The sequence below is a fragment of the Dromiciops gliroides genome, chromosome 1, assembly GCF_019393635.1.
Source record: "Dromiciops gliroides isolate mDroGli1 chromosome 1, mDroGli1.pri, whole genome shotgun sequence".
Lineage (NCBI taxonomy): Eukaryota > Metazoa > Chordata > Mammalia > Microbiotheria > Microbiotheriidae > Dromiciops > Dromiciops gliroides.
In genome coordinates, this window is record NC_057861.1 from 75132174 (window position 1) to 75151106 (window position 18933).

The window sequence follows — 18933 nt, forward strand, 5'->3', positions numbered from 1 at the left end:
CATAATGAGATGTGAACTCAAGATGAAAACCTTAGAAAAAGATGCCTTCACTGTTCCTCAATGGTACTCTAAAATCCTGAGAAGAGATGAAAACAGTCTTACTCTGGAACACTAAAGTAAGAGAGTAATTACATATAAAAAAATAAGATCATAAATTTAGACTTGGAAGTGAATTTAGGCTATCAAAGCTATCATGTCCAACCTTCTAATTTTATGGATGAGGAAACTGAGGCACAGAGAGTTAAAAACACTTGCCCAGGAATATACAGCTAGCAAGTGCTTGATGTAGGGCTTGAAATGTTTTTCAGATTCTTGATACAGTTCCCTCGCCACTATACATAAACATTGTCCTTTATTAAAAATGTCAAAGAAGGGATCTTAGAAACCAACTAGTCCAACTTCCTCATTTTACATATGAGGGACGGAGGCCTGCAGAAGTGAAATGACCAGTCTAAGATCACTCACATAGTAAACAGGTAAGTCAGGACTTTGACAAATCCTTTGACACCAAATTCAGTATCATGTTGCCTCCTAAAATTAAAGTCAACGTAATGTGATTTGGATTCAATCCAAGGGTGATTCAGTCACAATACAAAATGCAGTATCAAAATAGGCTTGATATTTTCCATTATGCTCCTACTCCCTGCTCCTAACCAACCTTACTTTAGGGATAACCCATCACTCCAGGTCCCTAGGACCAGAATTTATGGATTTATTGAGAGGGGCGGCTAGGTGGCACAGTGGATAAAGCACCAGCCCTGGAGTCAGAAGTACCTGAGTTCAAATCCGGCCTCAGACACTTGATACTTACTAGCTGTGTGACCCTGGGCAAGTCACTTAACCCCAATTGCCTCACTAAAAAAAAAAAAAAAAAGTAAAACAATGTTAACATTTTTTTAAAATTTTGAGTTTCAAATTCTCTCCCTCCCTCCCCCTTCACTGAGAAGGCAAACAATTTGATATAGGTTATACAAATGCAATCATGCAAAACATGTATGTATGGCTTTCTTATTTTTTTTAAGTGCATAGAACTGTCTCCAGCAGTGTTGTTGTTGTTGTTGTTGTTGTTTGGGGGGGTTTTGGTGTGTTTTTTTGGTGAGACAATGAGGGTTAAGTGACTTGCCCAGGGTCACACAGCTAGTAAGTGTCAAGTGTCTGAGGCCAGATTTCAACTCAGGTCTTCCTGAATCCAGGGACAGTGCTTTATCCATTGTGCCACCTAGCTGCCCCCTCCAGCAGTTTTTCTTCAATTATAACAAAAAGTGCACAATCTCTTGGAAGGGTGAAGAAATGTAAACTGGTAAGATATAAAGCTTTGGAAAATATACAAACAATCAAGGTAACTCATGGCATATTAAAAGGAAACTCTTAATAGCAGAGATGGCTTCATTTAGCTTTGTTTTACATTTTTAGTTCCCCTTAGTAAATTTCCTTGGTATTTGATCTTAAGAGGGGGCAGGCATCTACACTCTTGTTTCTCAAAGGGATTTTGACTTGACATAAATGTCTATTTGAAGAGCTAATTTTGAATTTATTTTGACTGTGTGATGCTGAGTAGGAAGATGAAGTTTGCAGATTTTTCCCTGAAGTAATCTCTTGCAATATCCTTTGCAAAGCTTGATGATGATGCTCTTTTGAGTATCTTTCATCACCTTCTGTTTCCTATGAAAATAAACAAAACTATTATTGCCCCCACCAAAAAAAATCTAGATCTTGGATTGGCAGGGCAGAGAATCAAATATAAAATTTTCTCACATTGAAATCCCTTCATAACTTTGCCCTCACCCTCACCTTTCCAGAATTCTTACAATATACACCTCCCCTTCCTTTCCCTACTCTCACACTCTGGGATCTAGTGACCCAAGCCTCCTTGCTGCTCCTCAGACAAGTAATTTTCACTAGTTGTCCCCATGTCTGGAATGCTCTTACTCCTCTTCCCTGCCTTCCAGCTTCCCTGGCTTCCTTCAAGTCCCAGGTAAATGGTACCTTCTATAAGAAGCCCTTCTGAATCCCCCTTAATCCTAGTTCATTTCTTCTATTGTTTACCTCTAATATATCCTGAATATATGTGGTTTGCACATAATCATTTGCATGTTTTTTTCCCCCACAAGATTGTGAGCTCAAGGGTAGGGACTGTCTTTTGCCATTCTTTGTACCCCCAGCACTTAGCATAGTGTCTAGTAAGGAATAGGCACTTAATAAATGTTTTTCTTACTGATTGACCACCATGGGAAATGAAACTCACCCCATAGGGAGGTGTGATACATATACTGAGTGATTAGGAATATTTGAGCTGAGTGCCAAGATATTTAAGTACACCAAAGGCTGGGGAAGTTGGAATTCAGCTGCTAACCTGGAAATAGAGAGCAAAGGGGGAGTTCATGCTCTTCACATCTCACCCCCAAATCCCACTGCAACTCATTGACCTATACATGGCATTTGCCTCCTTAATCTCACTCAGGAAAAGGGGAGGAAAGAGGCTTGTGTCCTAGATCAGAGTTACTCACCCTAGTGATTGGACACCTGTTTGAGAAGAGGATGGATAGAGAAAAGAGAGAGGGATGAGGAAAGAAAGGAGGAAAGAGGATTATGTAGAAGGAGAATAGAAAGGAGAGAGACAGGAAAGCAGAGCTTGTGAGAAAAGGGAAAAGGGACAAAGTTTCTAAGGAAAAGTGGGGAGAAGGAGAGTGGGAAGAAAAGGAGAAGAGTGATTTCTCTTTGACTTCCCTATACTGTCCTCCTCCTATCCTAGTATGAGGCAGGCAAACTGCCTTGTTCAACCTGTATCATTCCCCAAAGCCTCTCAATGACCTCATTATTGTAAATCTCTCCCATTCATCCTCTTCTGCTCCTATACCATGCCCACCTCTCAACTGAGCACAAATGTCCCCCAATCTTGGCCTGGTCCCTCACCAGCTAGCTGCGAGGATCGTCTCTTCTGTCGTTGTCAAATGCAGGCCCCATCTGAAATTACCTTAAGTTCTGGAGATTGCTTGGATCCTGTGGTGGTAGTTGTGTTAAGGCAGCATTGTTCTTTGCAGGAACATGGCACATGACTTTATAAGGAACAGAAGAAAGAAAACTCCCCAAACTGCAGCATTTTCCAATGCTGATTCCTTATAAAGAAACCCTGCAAACCAGATAGTACCAATGAGCTGATCTTGAGAGGAAATAGGATGCCACTTCCCAGCTTTCCTGGATGAGAACATCTGTTTCTGGCCATTTGTCAGCCCTGGACCCTCTTAACCTTCTCTCAACCCCTCCCTAGGCTCTGGATATGTCTTATACACCATACTCTATTTGAGTTAACCCATACTCAAAGGGCTCCCAGTTATCTATACTTTAGACAAAAACATAGAAGAGGGCATGGGGACTGTGGTAAAAAGTTTTAACAGTCGGTTAGCGATAATGGAGAGACGCCAGTTTTTCTTTAAGGACCACCCTTTCAGGGAGGAGACCAACAGCATGAGCTACGCACACCAGTCAGCCTGCTAGCACTCCACTTCCGGGGTGCGAGCTTAAAAGGCAAGGAGAGAACGGAAGTGGGATCTTTTTCCTGCTCTGCTGGTCTCCTGACTGCGCTGCACAGACAGATGCTGACTGGAGTTCGACTTGGCCCGGCTCGTGGTTAGCAACAGCATGCGCTTGACATGGTCTCTCTCTCTCTCCCCAAAGGCAGCCTTGGGTTTTGGTGAGTTTTATACAGAATATAGACTAAGCTTAGTTTTGAGAAAAATCCAAACACTGGAATTTCACAGTTAAGGACTGTATTTAATATATATCAACCCACTTGGGCTGATGTTACTTGCCTTATGGAAACTTTACTGTCCCAAACTGAGATTACAGATATTATCTCAGCAGGAAATGCCCTTGTTGTGAAGGGTAAGGCTGATGTGGAATGGCCTCTAAAGGATCCAGAATGGAATTATAATAACGACAGGGATTTCCAAAGATTAAAAGACACTAGAGAAACACTTCCGAAGGGAATGGAATCTTGCTCTAGAAAACCGGAAAACTGGCAGAAATTTTTAAGCCTACCTCAGGAGGCTAATGAAAGACCAAACAGATTTTATGATAGACTTTGTGAGGCCACTAGACAGTACACCAGATTGGATCCAGTAGATTTAAGAGATTCCTATATCATTCTCAACACATTTGTTTATAATTCACTGCCAGAAAGGTGGCCTTGGGTTTTGGTGAGTTTTATACGGAATATAGACTAAGCTTAGACTTAAGACTATTTGTTTTGTATTTCTACTTTCCTATCCCTCTAATCAACATCACCTGGTAACTACCATACAATAAAAACTCTAACTAGAAAACCAGAAGCTTCTTCCATTTACTAGTCTGGGAGATAAATTAAGGGAAAAGTTAAAGAGGGGAGATTTATGATCTAATATCCAATTTTAAATCTCACAGAACACAGAGTTCAAAGTTATACAAGAACTAGTCACACTTGGGGGTCAAGTCTATGAGGAGACCAGGAGACTTAGGTCAGTTTCCCAAAGAGAGTGGGGTAGAATTCAGGCTCTAGACTGCAAAGGAAGTGTGGCACACTCAGGATCAGGGCACACTGAGAAGGAGGGTTACACATGGATTAGGAGACACAAAGGGATAAGAGCAGCGCTATATTGGGACCCAATCAGGGATTAATACAATACATGGGCTGAGGGTTACATGGGTGAGAAATGCTTGAGGCTGTTTATAGAAGGGCCAACATAAACCAGGGCAAAGAGGGGTAAGGATTGTACAAAGACTGGGGGATACTCAGGTTCTAGGCTGCTTAGGGACTGCACAATTAGAGCTCTATTATCATACCATGATTCAATCACATTACTGCCCACCCTTCCCCTCTTACCTACACATCTCTGATGTATCCAGATGGCACAAATGATCATTTCAAATTCCAATGTATATATCAGAATCAGGCTCCTATTAATGTATTTCATCCAGGGAACTGACCTGAAATGGGATACTAAAAGAAGCCCCCAGTCCTGAGAAGATGATTGTGATCTGGGCTGTCCCCTTCCCATAGCAAGGTTCAAGTACAACTTGTTTGTTTACATGGTTATGGCATCCTAAACCACACTGAGGGCAATGTATGAAGCATGGTTTCTGTGGCCCCAAAATGAACTTCATATATAAGGGTGGTCCACTCCAGCTCTTCTCAGCTTTCCATTGTGCCCACTTTCCATTGCACAATTCTTGTTCCTTAATTAAGAAACCTTCCTCCATGTTAGACCTCTTCCTTGATTCCTGCTCCTTAATTAATTCATAAAATCATTTCCTTTTTCTTTCTTATTCCTTTTAACTTCTGGCACTCAGTAAGTCCTGACTTCCCCTAGGTACACTGCATCCCATGGATATCCTTTCCAACATTGGTTTCACCTTCTCTCATATCCTCCAACATGCTGGTCCTTGAGAGGGAATCGGGTTACTATTCATTCCCAGTGTTACTTCCAGATTCTTCCTCTGCTGTTATCACTCAATAGTTCTCTCCTCCTTTGAGACTCACTCTTCAAATATACAAGCTAATGACAGTTGACAGTTCCCTCCTGCACCCCAGATCATTCTTCCTTTCTCAAAAGTTCAGTACTTGGTTCACAGTATTTGTTTCAATTCCAACTCCTGTCATAAAAGGACATATCTACATGTATGTTGATACTCCTTCAAACACACTGGCTTCCCAGTTTCTCAATCTCCTCAGCAACCGTGACCTAATCTCCCATGCGAATTCAGCCACACAAAGGTCACATGGTCACAGCCTTAACTTTCCCATCACCCACAAATTTCCACTCACACCATCTTTCCATGTACCTCACTCCTCCTAAATCTATTCTTTATCTTCATCATGATCTCCAATCATTCCACTCCTTGTTACCTTCCCAGACCATCACCTCTGTCATGGCTTCACTTTCCTCCCTTTCTAAGTTTAAATCTTTTGCTAATCAGTTAAATATTATACCATCCTCTGATCTGGAATCCCTTACTCTTGTCTTATTGCTGCTCATGCTTTGGTAAACCCCATCTTTGTATTGCTGTCACCATCTACCTCGTGAACAGAGATGAAAAAAGTCATAGAAATTTGCTGAATGCACCTGCTATAAATTTATGTCATCTGCAATGATCACCATGATCTCAGTGAATCCCCAACAAAACATGCTACCTACCTCCTGATCAATGCGTGATGTACTCAGGATGCAAACTGAGATGGAGAAATTTTTGGACATGACCAGTGAAAGGATTTTTTTGATTGACTACTTATTTGTTTAAAAAAAATTTCTGCTCTTTTTCAAAGAGAGGGTGGGAGGTGGGAGGAAAAGAAGGTGGATATTGTTCATTGAAAAAAATTTTTTTCTAAAAACCAAATTTATATTATCTAAACTCTACTATGGGGGGGGGCAGCTAGGTGGTGCAGTGGATAGAGCACCAGCCCTGGAGTCAGGAGGACCTGAGTTCAAATCAGGCCTCAGACACTTGACACTTACTGTGTGACCCTGGGCAAGTCACTTAACCCCCATTGTTCTGCAAAAAATAAAATAAATAAAAATAAATAAACTACTGTGCCCTCATCACAGCAAGATAATATTTTTATTAATTTCTAATTGATTCTCCATCACACTCCCCACAATGACTATTCCAGACCTCTTCTCTCAAACCTCCCATACCACCTCCTGCCTATGCACATATGTAAGGAACTTGCCTTAAACTTTACTGAAAAAACGTAGTCCATTCCACATGAGTTTCCTCTTCTCTCTCCCCTTCTGTACAACATCTCAAAACCTCTTGACATCATCCTTCATTCTCTCCTTTATTCTAGCCTCTATTTATGCTTGATCCCATCCCTTTCATCTTCTCATCACTCTGATCTTCAATTTCTCCCTACTTATTGATTTCTTTCCTATTGCCTACAAATATGCCCAGATATTCACCATTTAAAAAAAATGTTCAATTCACTCTACCACCCCATGAAGCTATCATCCTGTTTCTCTCCTTTCTTCCATCAACTTCCAGAAAAGCTGTTTCCTTGCCTTCACTATCATTCATGAAATCACCTCTAAATCCTCAGAAATACAGGTTCAGACCTCATTATTCCACTCAAATTGGTCTCCCCCAAATCACAAATGATCTCTTAATTTACAAATCCATTGGTATTTTCTCAAACTCCAACCTTTTAAACTTTCTGAAGTATTTGACACTGCTGACCTCCTTGTCCCCTCTGGGTTTTCATGGAACCTCATTTATTCTCCTCCTGTCTGTCTGATAACTTTCTAGTGTCCTTTGCTACATCATCATCTGTAACTTGCCTCCACCTGTGGGTTAGGAGTTTATCTCCAGCCCCCTTCTCAGCTCTTCTTATATCTCTCTTAATGACCTCATCAGCTCCCATGACTTCAGTTATTTTCTTTTTGCTTTTTCTTTTGTTCAGGGCAATAAGGGTTAAGTGACTTGCCCAGGGTCAGACAACTAGTAAGTGTCCAGTGTCTAAGGTCAGATTTGAACTCAGATCCTCCTGAATCCAGGGCTGGTACTTTATCCACTGCGCCACCAATCTGTCCCTGACTTCAGTTATTTACTCTACACAGGTGACTCTTAGTTCTCTGTATCCTAACTTTGTCAGCCTGTCTCTCTTGCACACACACACACACACACACACACACACACACACACACTTTGTGTATCTGTCTGTCTCTCTGTCTCTGTCTCTGTCAGTCTCTCTTTCTCTCTGTCTGTCTCTGTCTCTTGTGTGTCTTTCACCAGAATCACGTCACTAACAACTTTTTCTATATTTCAAATTGGATTTCTCAAAAGCACCTAAAATTCAACATGTCCAAAGCAGAACTCATTATCTTTTACACAAAATCCAACCCTCTTCTAAACTTCTTCACTTCTCTCAAGAATATTACCATCTTTCCAAACACACAGATGACAGACTGTATAGAGTAATCCTTGGACCCCTACTCTTCCTCACAACATATATCTAATAAGTTGCTGAATCTTATAATTCTACCTCTAATACATTTCTTCCATTACTTTCCTTCTCTGCTCATATGACCACCCCCTAATACAGTTCTCTGATACCTCTTGCTTAGATTATTCCAATACCCTCCCAAGTGATCTCCTTGTTTCAAGTCTCCTCTCTCTAATCCATCCTCCTCTCAGCTGCCAAAGTGATTTTACTAAAGCACAGTTTTAACCACATCTCTCTTCTACACAATAAACTCCTGTGGCTCCCTGTTTTGTCCAGAATCAAATATAAACTCCTCTGTTTGGCATTTAAACCTGTTTAGAATCTAAATATCCCACCTTTAGTGCCTTGGTTACACATCAGTCCCCTTCCAGTACGTAGTCTTTACTGACCACATCTACCAGATGCTAGTACTATGTGCCCGCAATTACCTTGCATTTATTTGTTTAGGTTTATAAATACACACAATTTGTCTCCTCTGATACAATATAAGTTCCTTGAGAGCAAGAAATATTTTTCTTTTCTCTTTTTATTCCCAGGACCTATAAAATACCTGACTTAAAATAGGATGTAATTAATGCTTCTTATTGATTAATTGATTAATTCAAGTATAGATGGGCCAACCAAACTATACTAATCTTTGTCTTTCATTCTCAACCCTCTTCCCTTTCCTTGCTTCACTCCCAAGGTGAAAATGGTTTCTACCTCATCCTCATCTCTCCCTAAACCATTCTTCCTTCAAGGCCTATCTCAGGGGCCAGCTTCTCTCTGAAGCCTTTCTTGATCCCTTCCCAAGTAAAAGTGATTTCTCCCTCCTTGGATTTCTCACAGTATATTGCCTGATTCTCCTTTTGTATTGATCTCAATTTTGCATCCACAACTCACTCCTACTTAGAGTGTAAGCTCCATGAGGTCAAGTACAGTGTCTTACTGAAATGAAACTTCTTTCTTAAGCCCCGATCATAAAGCAAAGTAACTAGGAAATTTTTAAAAAATGCTGACTGATTGAACTTTTTTTCATCTATTTTAAGGAGTCAAAGATGATCTTTATTCAGACTCCAAACTTCTCCTATCCTACCCAAGGGCAGTGATTGGGACTGAGAGAAGAGGAAGGAAATAGTTGTTTGTACTTCCATATGGCCCAGCACATGCTTTCCACACAGTAAATTCTTGACCAACATTTGATGAATGGAGATCAGGGAAAGAAGGCCATGGGCAGACAAGAAGGGCCCCTTGCAGAGGCCCACAGTCAAACACAGGAGAATGGGTATGGGCATGCATTTTTTCATGATCATGACCATGTGATTAAAGTAGAGTTCTAAGGGGGGACATTTGAAGATGAGTGACTTTGAGGAACAGAGCCCATATGGGGTCCTGTGAGGTAAAGGGTACTATGGAACAAGTGATCAGGAACTGGGTAAAAGTCAGGCTCCCAAGACCAGCTTCTAAAATCCTTGTCCTTTTTCTGCCCTGATATAGCTGACAAGCCAGATAAGAAGTCCTTGCTCCAGTTTCTTCTCATTATTACCTTGCATTAGAATAAACACTAATAGCATAAGTAAAGACACCAGAAACAGGATCCATAAATATGTTGTCGAAATCTTTGGCTCAGATTCTTCACCTGAAATGCAATGGCACATAAGTGTCAGCATCAGAATAGTAATTGGGATCCTTGCAGCATCTTCCCTCCCTATCACCCATTCCCATAGCCCAACTGGGCAAAGTGAAAATCCATACCTGTGCCCACATTATGAGGCCCTCTGGCCCTTGATGCTCCCTACCCAAGCTTTGCACCCTACAGCAGACACTCCTTCCCCTTCTATCAATAACATTAACATGCCTATATCCCCTTTCTCCACCCTTAGTGTAGGCCCCATCATCTAGTGTTAGTCCAGTCTGTTTGTGAGATGCAACAACAGGTTACATTGGTGAAGATGCCAGGAAGCACAGGTGAAACAAGGGCCAATTTTGTGTACTTTTGGTGGGGATGTATATTCAAAGGATCTTAGAGTTATAAGGGAACTCAGAGGGCCCATCTTGTTTAACACATTCCTGTATCAGAATCTCTTCTGAGACTCTCACTACACATGGATAGACAGCAGTTGCTTAAAGATTCACAGGGAGGGGTAGCTTACTCCCTCCAATGGGAGCCCCTTTCACTTTGGTAGTGCTCGAATTGTTAGAAAGTGTTTCCATACATCAAGGATAAATCTCGTACGGGTGTCTTCCTGATTCCAAATACAGTTCCATAGCCACTATACCGTGAATATTAGTCTGTTATATTAGGTCCCTGAAAGGGACCTTTGAGAACAACTAGTCCAACCCCTCGTTTGACAAGGGACTAAGACACAGACTATTGAATTAACTAGTCTAATATCACTTGTGTAGTGAATAGGAGAGCATTGAACCCAAGTCCTTAGACTCCAAATCCAGTATGATGTGGCCTCCTAAACTTAAAGTCATCCTGATGGGACTTGGATTCAAGCCAAGGTAGATACAGCCAAAAGACAAAGTGTAGGATCAAAATAAGATTCATTTTCCCTATTGTGCTCCCACTCCCTGGCCCTACCCCACTTTCCCTTAGGGATATTCCATGGCCCCAGCAAGCTAAGACCAGAATTTATAGTGTGTCTAGAATCTATCATCTGTCTATATTTTTCAAGCCCCAAAGTGCTCCTTTGACCAATTAGTTTGGGAAGTGCTATTCTCTGTCACCTCCCATATTTACCCATATAGTAATTTTGTTCCAGATTTTCTGTGTACTTGCCTGCCATGGACTGGGGAAGTAGGAGTTGGGGAGAAGAATTATTAAATAGTAGGAGAGTATGTGATAGAAAAGGCATAAAAATGCTCTTCTGCCTTCTGTAACCCTTCCTTCTCTTCCTTCATTTCCCTTCCCTTCTCCCCCCTTTCAGCAAACCCTTCTCTAGAAGTTGTTTAGAATTTCTCTCCCAGAGCCTTGAAAATGCTTATCCCGCTGTTCCCTCTATCCACTGCTCCAAGCCTAGCTTGTCTCAGTGCTTTGGCATGAAAGAACTGGAGATTCCCAGAGAACAGCTGGAGAATAATCTGAGAGAATCCAGAGGAGGATTACCAGGATAGGAAAGATCCTGGAGACCATATTCTAGGACAGAATTAGATCATTTTAGCACCATCATTCTGCCAGTTTAGTTATTGTTGTAGGCTGGAGAAGAGAAGACATAGCCAGGACCATGCTTTGGAAATGGATTAGACTTGTTAAGGTTGTCCCTCTGGGATGGAACTAGTAGCAAAGGGTGCAAACTGCAAAGAGGATGATTTAGGCTTGATGTCAAGAAACACTTCTTTTGTATGTGTGTATGTGTGTGTTTGTGTTTTGTAGGGCAATAAGGGTTAAGTGACTTGCCCAAGGTCACACAACTAGTAAGTGTCAAGTGCCTGAAGCCAGATTTGAACTCAGATCCTCCTGAATCTAGGGCCCGTGCTTTATCTACTGCAATACCTAGCTGCCTCAAGAAACACTTCTTAATGACTACATCTACCCAGCAGTGGAAAGGACCACCTCCCTCAGAGAAGCAGCAGAATTTCTCATTCAACAACAACAAGAAAAGTCTTTAAGCAAAGGCTGGAAATTCAATTCACATTAATAAGCATTCATTAAGCATCTTCCTTCTGCATGGCACCAGGCTAGGAGACAAGGATATAAGTTAAATGAAAATAGGTGCCTTCTGGGCATGTAAAGAGAGGCTTCCTGTTCAGAGAGGCATTGGAATAGATGGCCTGTAAGGTCCCTTTCAACTGGAGTATCCTCTGATTCTGTGAATTACAGAGGTGGAAAGGAAGTTTCTCACCCCCCACACAAATATGGCCAGTCCAGGTCCCAGCCACTCACTTAAGACCTTTAGCTCCATGTCAGCTTCCTCTTGGTGAAAATCATCTTCAATGAGACACTTGTACCATCCTGCATCCAAGTACTTCACATCCCGTATCTTTAGGGTGACATTCCCATTTGTGATAGCATCTCACCAGCTCTGTCCTCCCTCGGTAATCAGGGGCCTGGTCTTCAAACTTGTCTTGCCCATCTCGATAGAGATGTACCATGCGAGTGGATTGGAACCAGATCACCTCCATGTGCTGAGCACTCTGGGGTGGGGACAGGTAACATGTTAACTCTGCTTCTCCCCCAAGTGAGGCCTGGATGGGTCCTGCAGGTCCAATTACTGAGAACTGCCCTGTTCAATCAGGTAGGAAGAAGAGACAGAGAGGGTCAGAGAAAAACACAGCACAAGATGGAAGAGCCTACAAGAAAGATACAAGACAGATGTGAAACACAGAAGCCTGAAATGGGCTGGGGTGAGGGAAAATAAGATAATTGGAGAGTAAGAGATGATAGATGAAAATTTAAGGAAGAAATTAAAGGAGGGGACAGTATATCAGGACAATAAGAAGACCATGACAGGAAGAGAAGGGGGAAGTTGAAAAAAACCCTCCCAAAGAGACTAGGAGAGTATCAGGTCATGGTATGGGAGAACAAGAGAACCAGGGTGGGACAAAATCTATACATTCAGCCTTCAGAAACCAGTCCTAGCCCCTGAGAGCCAGAGAGTCAAATTCTCTTACCTGAGGTCAATGTTGGCATTCTGAAGAGGAGGATGAAGGTAAGGAAGTAACTGGAGAGAAAATAAACTAAGGGACTTAAAATCTCCATCATACCTGGGAAAGAACACAGGAAGAGAGACTGATAAGAATATGGATGTGGGATGGTAAATGACTGTGACAGAGATAGTTTGTGTAATGTCTGTGATGGGCAAACAAGAAGCCAGTGACTGTGACATGTGGATCAGTGTCTCTGACAGGGACACAGCAAAAGTACGACTAATAAGAACACAGGAGATCTCATTGGCTATGACAAGAACACAGGGCTTCAGCAGCTATGACAGAGGCATAAGGAATCATCAGTGCAGTGATTGTCAGTGCCCTCTGTCAGTGCCATTCCAGGCTGCTTTCCAGTGACCCTTCACTCTAAGGACTCCTCAGAAAACCTTATGTCAGCCAAGAACCCACACCCAACTTGTGGCCTCTTTCTTTTCCCCATAACCTTCTCCAGTGCTCCAGAGGACTTTCTCAGGTCACATTAACCTCATATTTCCAACTCTGGACTCCTGTCCAGACTCCCCTGTGTCATACTTTCTCTTGTTCCTTTCCTGCTGTGTGGTGATTATCCTGAGTTTCACAGGACTAAACCTCTGTGTCTACTGTAAAGTTGAACCTCAAGTAAAAGTTTTAAATGGAATTATCTGCCTGCTTCAGCAGACGTCTCTTCAGTCACTGATACCCAGCTTTGACTCACTCTTCATTGTTCAGCATAGTCACATCCTCTCGTTCTCTCCCTATTGCAGTGATTCTGAAATGCTAGTTGTCAATATACAAACTCCATTCACCACTCACTGCCAACTCCCTTACTCCTTTTACCTTAAACCCAAATCCCTAAATGTTCTTCTCTTGATCTACCACCTCTTTCCACTGTGCTCTCTGGAATTCCTGCTCCATAGTTAACATACTTGTTTTCATTTTAAACATCTTCCATCCCAGGGGAAGCTAGCACTGGCCCTGAATTCAGGAGGACCTGAGTTCAAATCCAGCCTTAGACCCTTGATACCCACTACTTGTGTGACCCTGGGCAAGTCACTTAACCCTCATTGCCCTGCAAAAACCCAAACAAAACCAAAACAAAAAACAAACAATAAACTTGTTCCATCCCCAATTCCTTCATCTTCTGGCTTTCACTGAGACCTGACTCGCTCCTGATGATAACATTTCCCTAGCCCCCCTTTCTATTACTATTTTCTTTCTTTCATTCTTTCTTTCTTTCTTTTTTGCTGGAGTATGTTTTTATTCATATGTTCTCCTTTTATTATCTTATTTATTTTTTAAATTTTGACATCAATTTTTTTTTTAATTTGTGTGCCAAATTTTCCTCCCTCCTTTCCTCCCTCCCCTTCCCCACCCACAAGAACTCAAGCAATTCAACATAAGCAATATATGAGTAGTCATGCAAAACATTTCCACATTAGCTGGGTTGTAAAAGAAAATAGACAAAAACAAAACTTCAGATAAAGGAACTAACAAAAATATGTTTCAATCTCTATTCAAATACCATCAGTTCTATCTCTGTAGATGGACTGTATTTTTCATAAGTCCTTCAGAGTTGTCTTGGATCATTGAACTGCTGAAAATAGCTGAGTCATTCACAGAAGGTCATCTCACAATATTACTGTTATTTTGTATAAAGTACATTTTATTTTGTATCAGTTCATGCAGGTTCTTTCAGGTCTTTCTGATAGCATCCTGCCCATAATTATTTTATAGTAAACTAAATTTATATAGTACTTTAAAGAGAGATTTCCTTACAATAAACCCATCAGGTTGATTATTGCAACAACAGTAATAGATAACATTTATATAGTACCTTTTACTTAACAAAGAATTTTCTTCACAATAGCCCAGCAATGTAAGTACCATACTTTTTGCCATCATTATCATGAATCAATCATCAATTAATCATCATGCATAAATCCTCATCATCATCCTCAATCTTCCTCATCAATCAATCCTCATCTTCATTGAGTCCTCCTCCTCATCAATCAATCCATCATCATCAGTCTTCATCTTACATTACTCATCTTTGCTTCAAAATTTTTTTTCACAATTACTATTTTTAACTGTTTCCCTCCATCCTATTCCCTTCTCATGATATTTACTCTATTTTATATCTTCTTTTACCCTATTCCTCCTCAAAAGTGTTTTGCTTCTGATTTCCCCCTCCCCCAATCTGCTTTCCCTTCTTTCACCCCTCCCTCCTTATCTTCTTCCCCTCCTACTTCCCTGCAGGGTCAGATAGATTACTCCATCTTTGAGCTAAATCTGATGAGTGTAAGGCTCATTCACTGCCCCACTCCTCCCCCATTGATCTCCCACTCCATAAATCCTTTCTTACTTCTTTCATGTGAGATTTCACCCCATTTTACCTCTCCCCTTCCTCCTCCCCCAGTGCGATCCTCACCCTTCAATTTTACCCTGAAGGGGGCAGCTAGATGGTGCAGTGGATAAGCACCTGCCCTGGATTCAGGAGTACCTGAGTTCAAATCCGGCCTCAGACACTTACTAGCTGTGTGACCCTGGGCAAGTCACTTAACCCCAATTTCCTCACCAAAAAAATAAATAAATAAAATTTAAAAAAAAATTTTACCCTGAAGATGTCATCATGGGGCAGCTAGGTGACAAAATGGACAAATCACCCACCCTGGACTCAGGAGGATCTGAGCCCAAATCTGGCCTGAGACACAAGATACTCACCAACCCTGTGCCCCCAGGCATGCCACTCAACTCCAACTGCCCCACCAAAATAAAATAAATGCTTTACACATATCATCCCTTCATACTCAATTCACACCTGTGCCCTCTGTCTAAATTTATTACTACCAACTGCCCTAATACTTAGAAAGTTCTTATGAGTTAGATGTATCATCTTCCCATGTAGGAATGTAAACAGTTTAACCTTTTAACATCCCTCTTGATTTCTTTTTCCTGTTTGCCTTTTTATACTTCTCTCAAATCATGCATTTGAAAGTCAAATTTTCTATTCAGTTCCAGTCTTTTCATCACAAATACCTGAAAGTCCTCTTTTTCATTGAAGTCCCATTTTCACCCCTGAAATATTAAAGGCAGTTTTGCTGGGTATGTGATTTTTGGTTGTAATCCCAGTTCCTTTGACCTCTGGAATATCATATTCCATGCCCTCCAGTCCTTTAATGTAGAAGCTTCTAGATCCTGTGCTATCCTGACCATGGCTCCACAGTATTTGAATTGTTTCTTTCTGGCTGCTTGCAATATTTTCCCCTCACCTGAGAGCTTTGGAATATGACTATAATATTACTGGAAATTTTCATTTTGGGATCTCTTTCAGGAGGTGATTGGTGGATTCTTTCAATTTCTATTTTACCTTCTGCTTCTAGAATATCAGGGCAATTTTCCCTGACAATTTTTTGGAAAATAATGTCTAACAGAAGAAGCTGTGGTGTATGATTGTGGTGGAATGGTATTGTGCTATGGGAAATGACAAACAGGATGATCCCAGAAAAACCTGGAAAGACTCATGAACTGATGGATAGTGAAGTGAGCAGAGCTGGGAGGACATTGTGCACAGTGACAGCAGTATCATTCAATGAGCAATTGTGAATGTCTTAACTACTCTCAGCAATGCAATGATCTAAGACAATCCCAAGGGACTAATGATGAAGCTTACTCTCCATCCCCATAGAAAGAACTGATAAAAATAGCACTTGTTGAATGTACATATATAACCTGGTTGCTCTCTTGTGTATTGGGGAGGAAAGGAAGGGAGGGAGGGAGGAAAATTTGGAACTCTAAATCTTGTGAAAATGAATGTTGAAAACTACCCTTACATGTAACTGGAAAAAATAAAATAAATCTTTGTTGCAAGAAAAAGAAAATAATGTCTAAGCTCTTATTTTGATCATGGTTTTTAGGTAGTCCAATAATTTTCAAATTATCTCTCCTGGATCTATTTTCCAGGTCAGCTGTTTTTACAAGAAGGTCTTTCACATTGCCCTCTATTTTTTCATTATTTTGGATTTGCTTTATTGTGTCTTGGTTTCTCATAAAGTCACTAGCTTCCATTTGTTCAATCCTAATTCTTAAGCAATTATTTTTGTCAGAGAGCTTTTCCATTTGGCTTTTCAAGCTGTTGACTTTTTTCTCATGACTTTCTTGCATCAGTCTCATTTCTCTTTCCATTTTTCCCTCTACATCTGTTACTTTTTCTTCAAAGTCCTTTTTGAGTGTCTCTATGGCTTGAGATCAATTCATATTTTTCTTGGAAGCTTTGGATGTAGGAGCCCTCGTGTTGTTATCCTCTTCTGAGGGTGCACCTTGATCTTCCTTGTCACTAAAGAAACTTTCTATGGTCCAAATCTTTCTCTGTCTATTCATTTTGCTAGCCTATTTCTTGTCTTTTAACTCCTTCTTAAAGTGGGGCACTGCTTCCAGGCTGCACAGTCCTAAGTTTCAGGGGGTTTAAGGTGGTATGATTTAAGGAGGGACAGGTTCTTCACTCACCTGGCCTATGCTCTGGTCTGTAAATAACCCCAGGCCAACTTGTTAATTAAGCAGGCAACAAAATTTTGTTTGCTGTGGTTGTTAGCTCTGATGACATAGGACCCAGAGAGAGAGGTTGGTTGGTAGTGGAAGCGGGCGTGGTAGGAGAAGAAGCACGGGACAGCTAAAGAGAAAGGAGACGCTAGGGGGATGCTACAGAGACAGATGGAGGAAGAGTGAAGGGGGGAGCAGTGAAAGGAAAGGATTAAGAAAAAGGACTAAGAGGAGGGTACAAGAATGGTATGGAGAGAGTGGGGAATGCTACAGAGACAGTGAGAGGAAGAGTGAGAGTGAGGCATGGCTGCAGCAGCAAACCCACCAGACACAGTCAAGAGATGCACAGGCAGAAGGGAGAAAGTTAAAATGCAGTCAGGTCATATTTTATTTTGTCTTTTTCCCTAAATTTATTCACCTAAATAAACGCTGGTATTTGCTTTAATTGAGAGGTCTTCTTAATCTTTTTTTTTTTGTCAGTCTGGGAGAGGCAGTGTGGGGAGGGAGAGCCTCCCAATTGGCTATTATATTAGCCCATATTAAATTAAAAGCAGTCAGATAGCCACCTAGGAGTTCACAGATTAGCACCAGGTAATAAAATATTTTCACATGAATGATAACCATGGCAGGACTTATGGGCCAGTTATAATTTTTCAGATAGGTTACAGTTATAAGTTTATAGATTAGCAGTTATAGTTAATATTTTTTTACACTAACTAGTGGAAAGATCTGACACAAACACAGATAATATAAAGTGAAGCAGGAAGGACAGAGAAGACATGTGGAGGATAGAGAATAAAAAGGTGAAAAGGCACTGAGGTGGGAGAGCAGAGGATACATGGTACAGAGACAGAAAAGAGGCCAGTTTGGCAAGACTGTAAAATGTTTGGAGAATAAGAGGATGTCAGGATAAAAAGGTGTCTGACTGTGGAGGACAAGTCAATGCCAGATAAAGGAGCTAACTCTTTGGTCCCCAATTGACAGTTTACCCAGAGTTGACCTTCTAGCCCACTGGAGGTGGACCTAGGAAACAGACTGAGCAACAGAAAAATCACCTCCATGCCATTCCTAAAAAGGAACCATCCATCATTTGCTTGAATATTTGAATATTGAGAGAATCTCCTAGCTTCAGAGGCAGTGGGATAGCTCTAATTGTGAGGAAATGGTTTCCCTTCATTGATTGAACTGAAATAAATCTGCCTCTGTCACTTTTCTCATTGCTCCTAATTCTGACCAAACATATTTTCTCATTTCTTTTCTACATGAGAGTCCTTCAAATATTTGAGGATACTTAACATTCCCACCCATGTTTCCTTTTCTCCAGGCAAAATTGAATTGAATTCAATAATTTTTTTGGGGGGGGTGAGGCAATTGGGGTTAAGTGACTTGCCCAGGGTCACACAGCTAGTAAGTGTTAAATGTCTGAGGCCAGATTTGAACTCAGGTCCTCCTGAATCCAGGGCTGGTGCTCCATCCACTGCGCCACCTAGCTGCCCCCTCAATAAATATTTTTTAACATTTATTCACATTTAATAAGCATTTAGTGCATATTATTTGTCAGGCACTGTGCTAAGCACTTAGATTACAAATACAAACAGAAAGAAAAACAGTTCTTGCCCTCAAGGAGCTTCCATTCTATTTGTTTCCTCCTATTGTGTATAAGGTCTTATATGTGAGAAGTATTTGCAAGGTGCTGTTCTGGCCTAGGGATAGGAAGACTGAACCTTCCCAGCTCCTGAATCACTCTCTGAATTCATGCTCTGCTTTTCAGATTACCAATGGCTTACCATTCCTGAAATATAGCACCCTGAACT

The 18933-nt window shown here is 41.1% G+C and overlaps 1 protein-coding gene across 1 annotated transcript; it reads right to left on the minus strand.

Annotated features, from left to right (window-relative positions):
- Positions 1 to 4523: 4523 nt before the first annotated feature.
- LOC122745682 (myelin-oligodendrocyte glycoprotein-like) lies at positions 4524 to 12659 on the minus strand. The gene is given in 6 exon segments (XM_043991094.1): positions 4524 to 4573; positions 4859 to 4975; positions 9498 to 9590; positions 11841 to 11971; positions 11973 to 12180; positions 12569 to 12659. Coding segments are annotated over 6 exon segments (690 nt in total).
- Positions 12660 to 18933: the final 6274 nt, after the last annotated feature.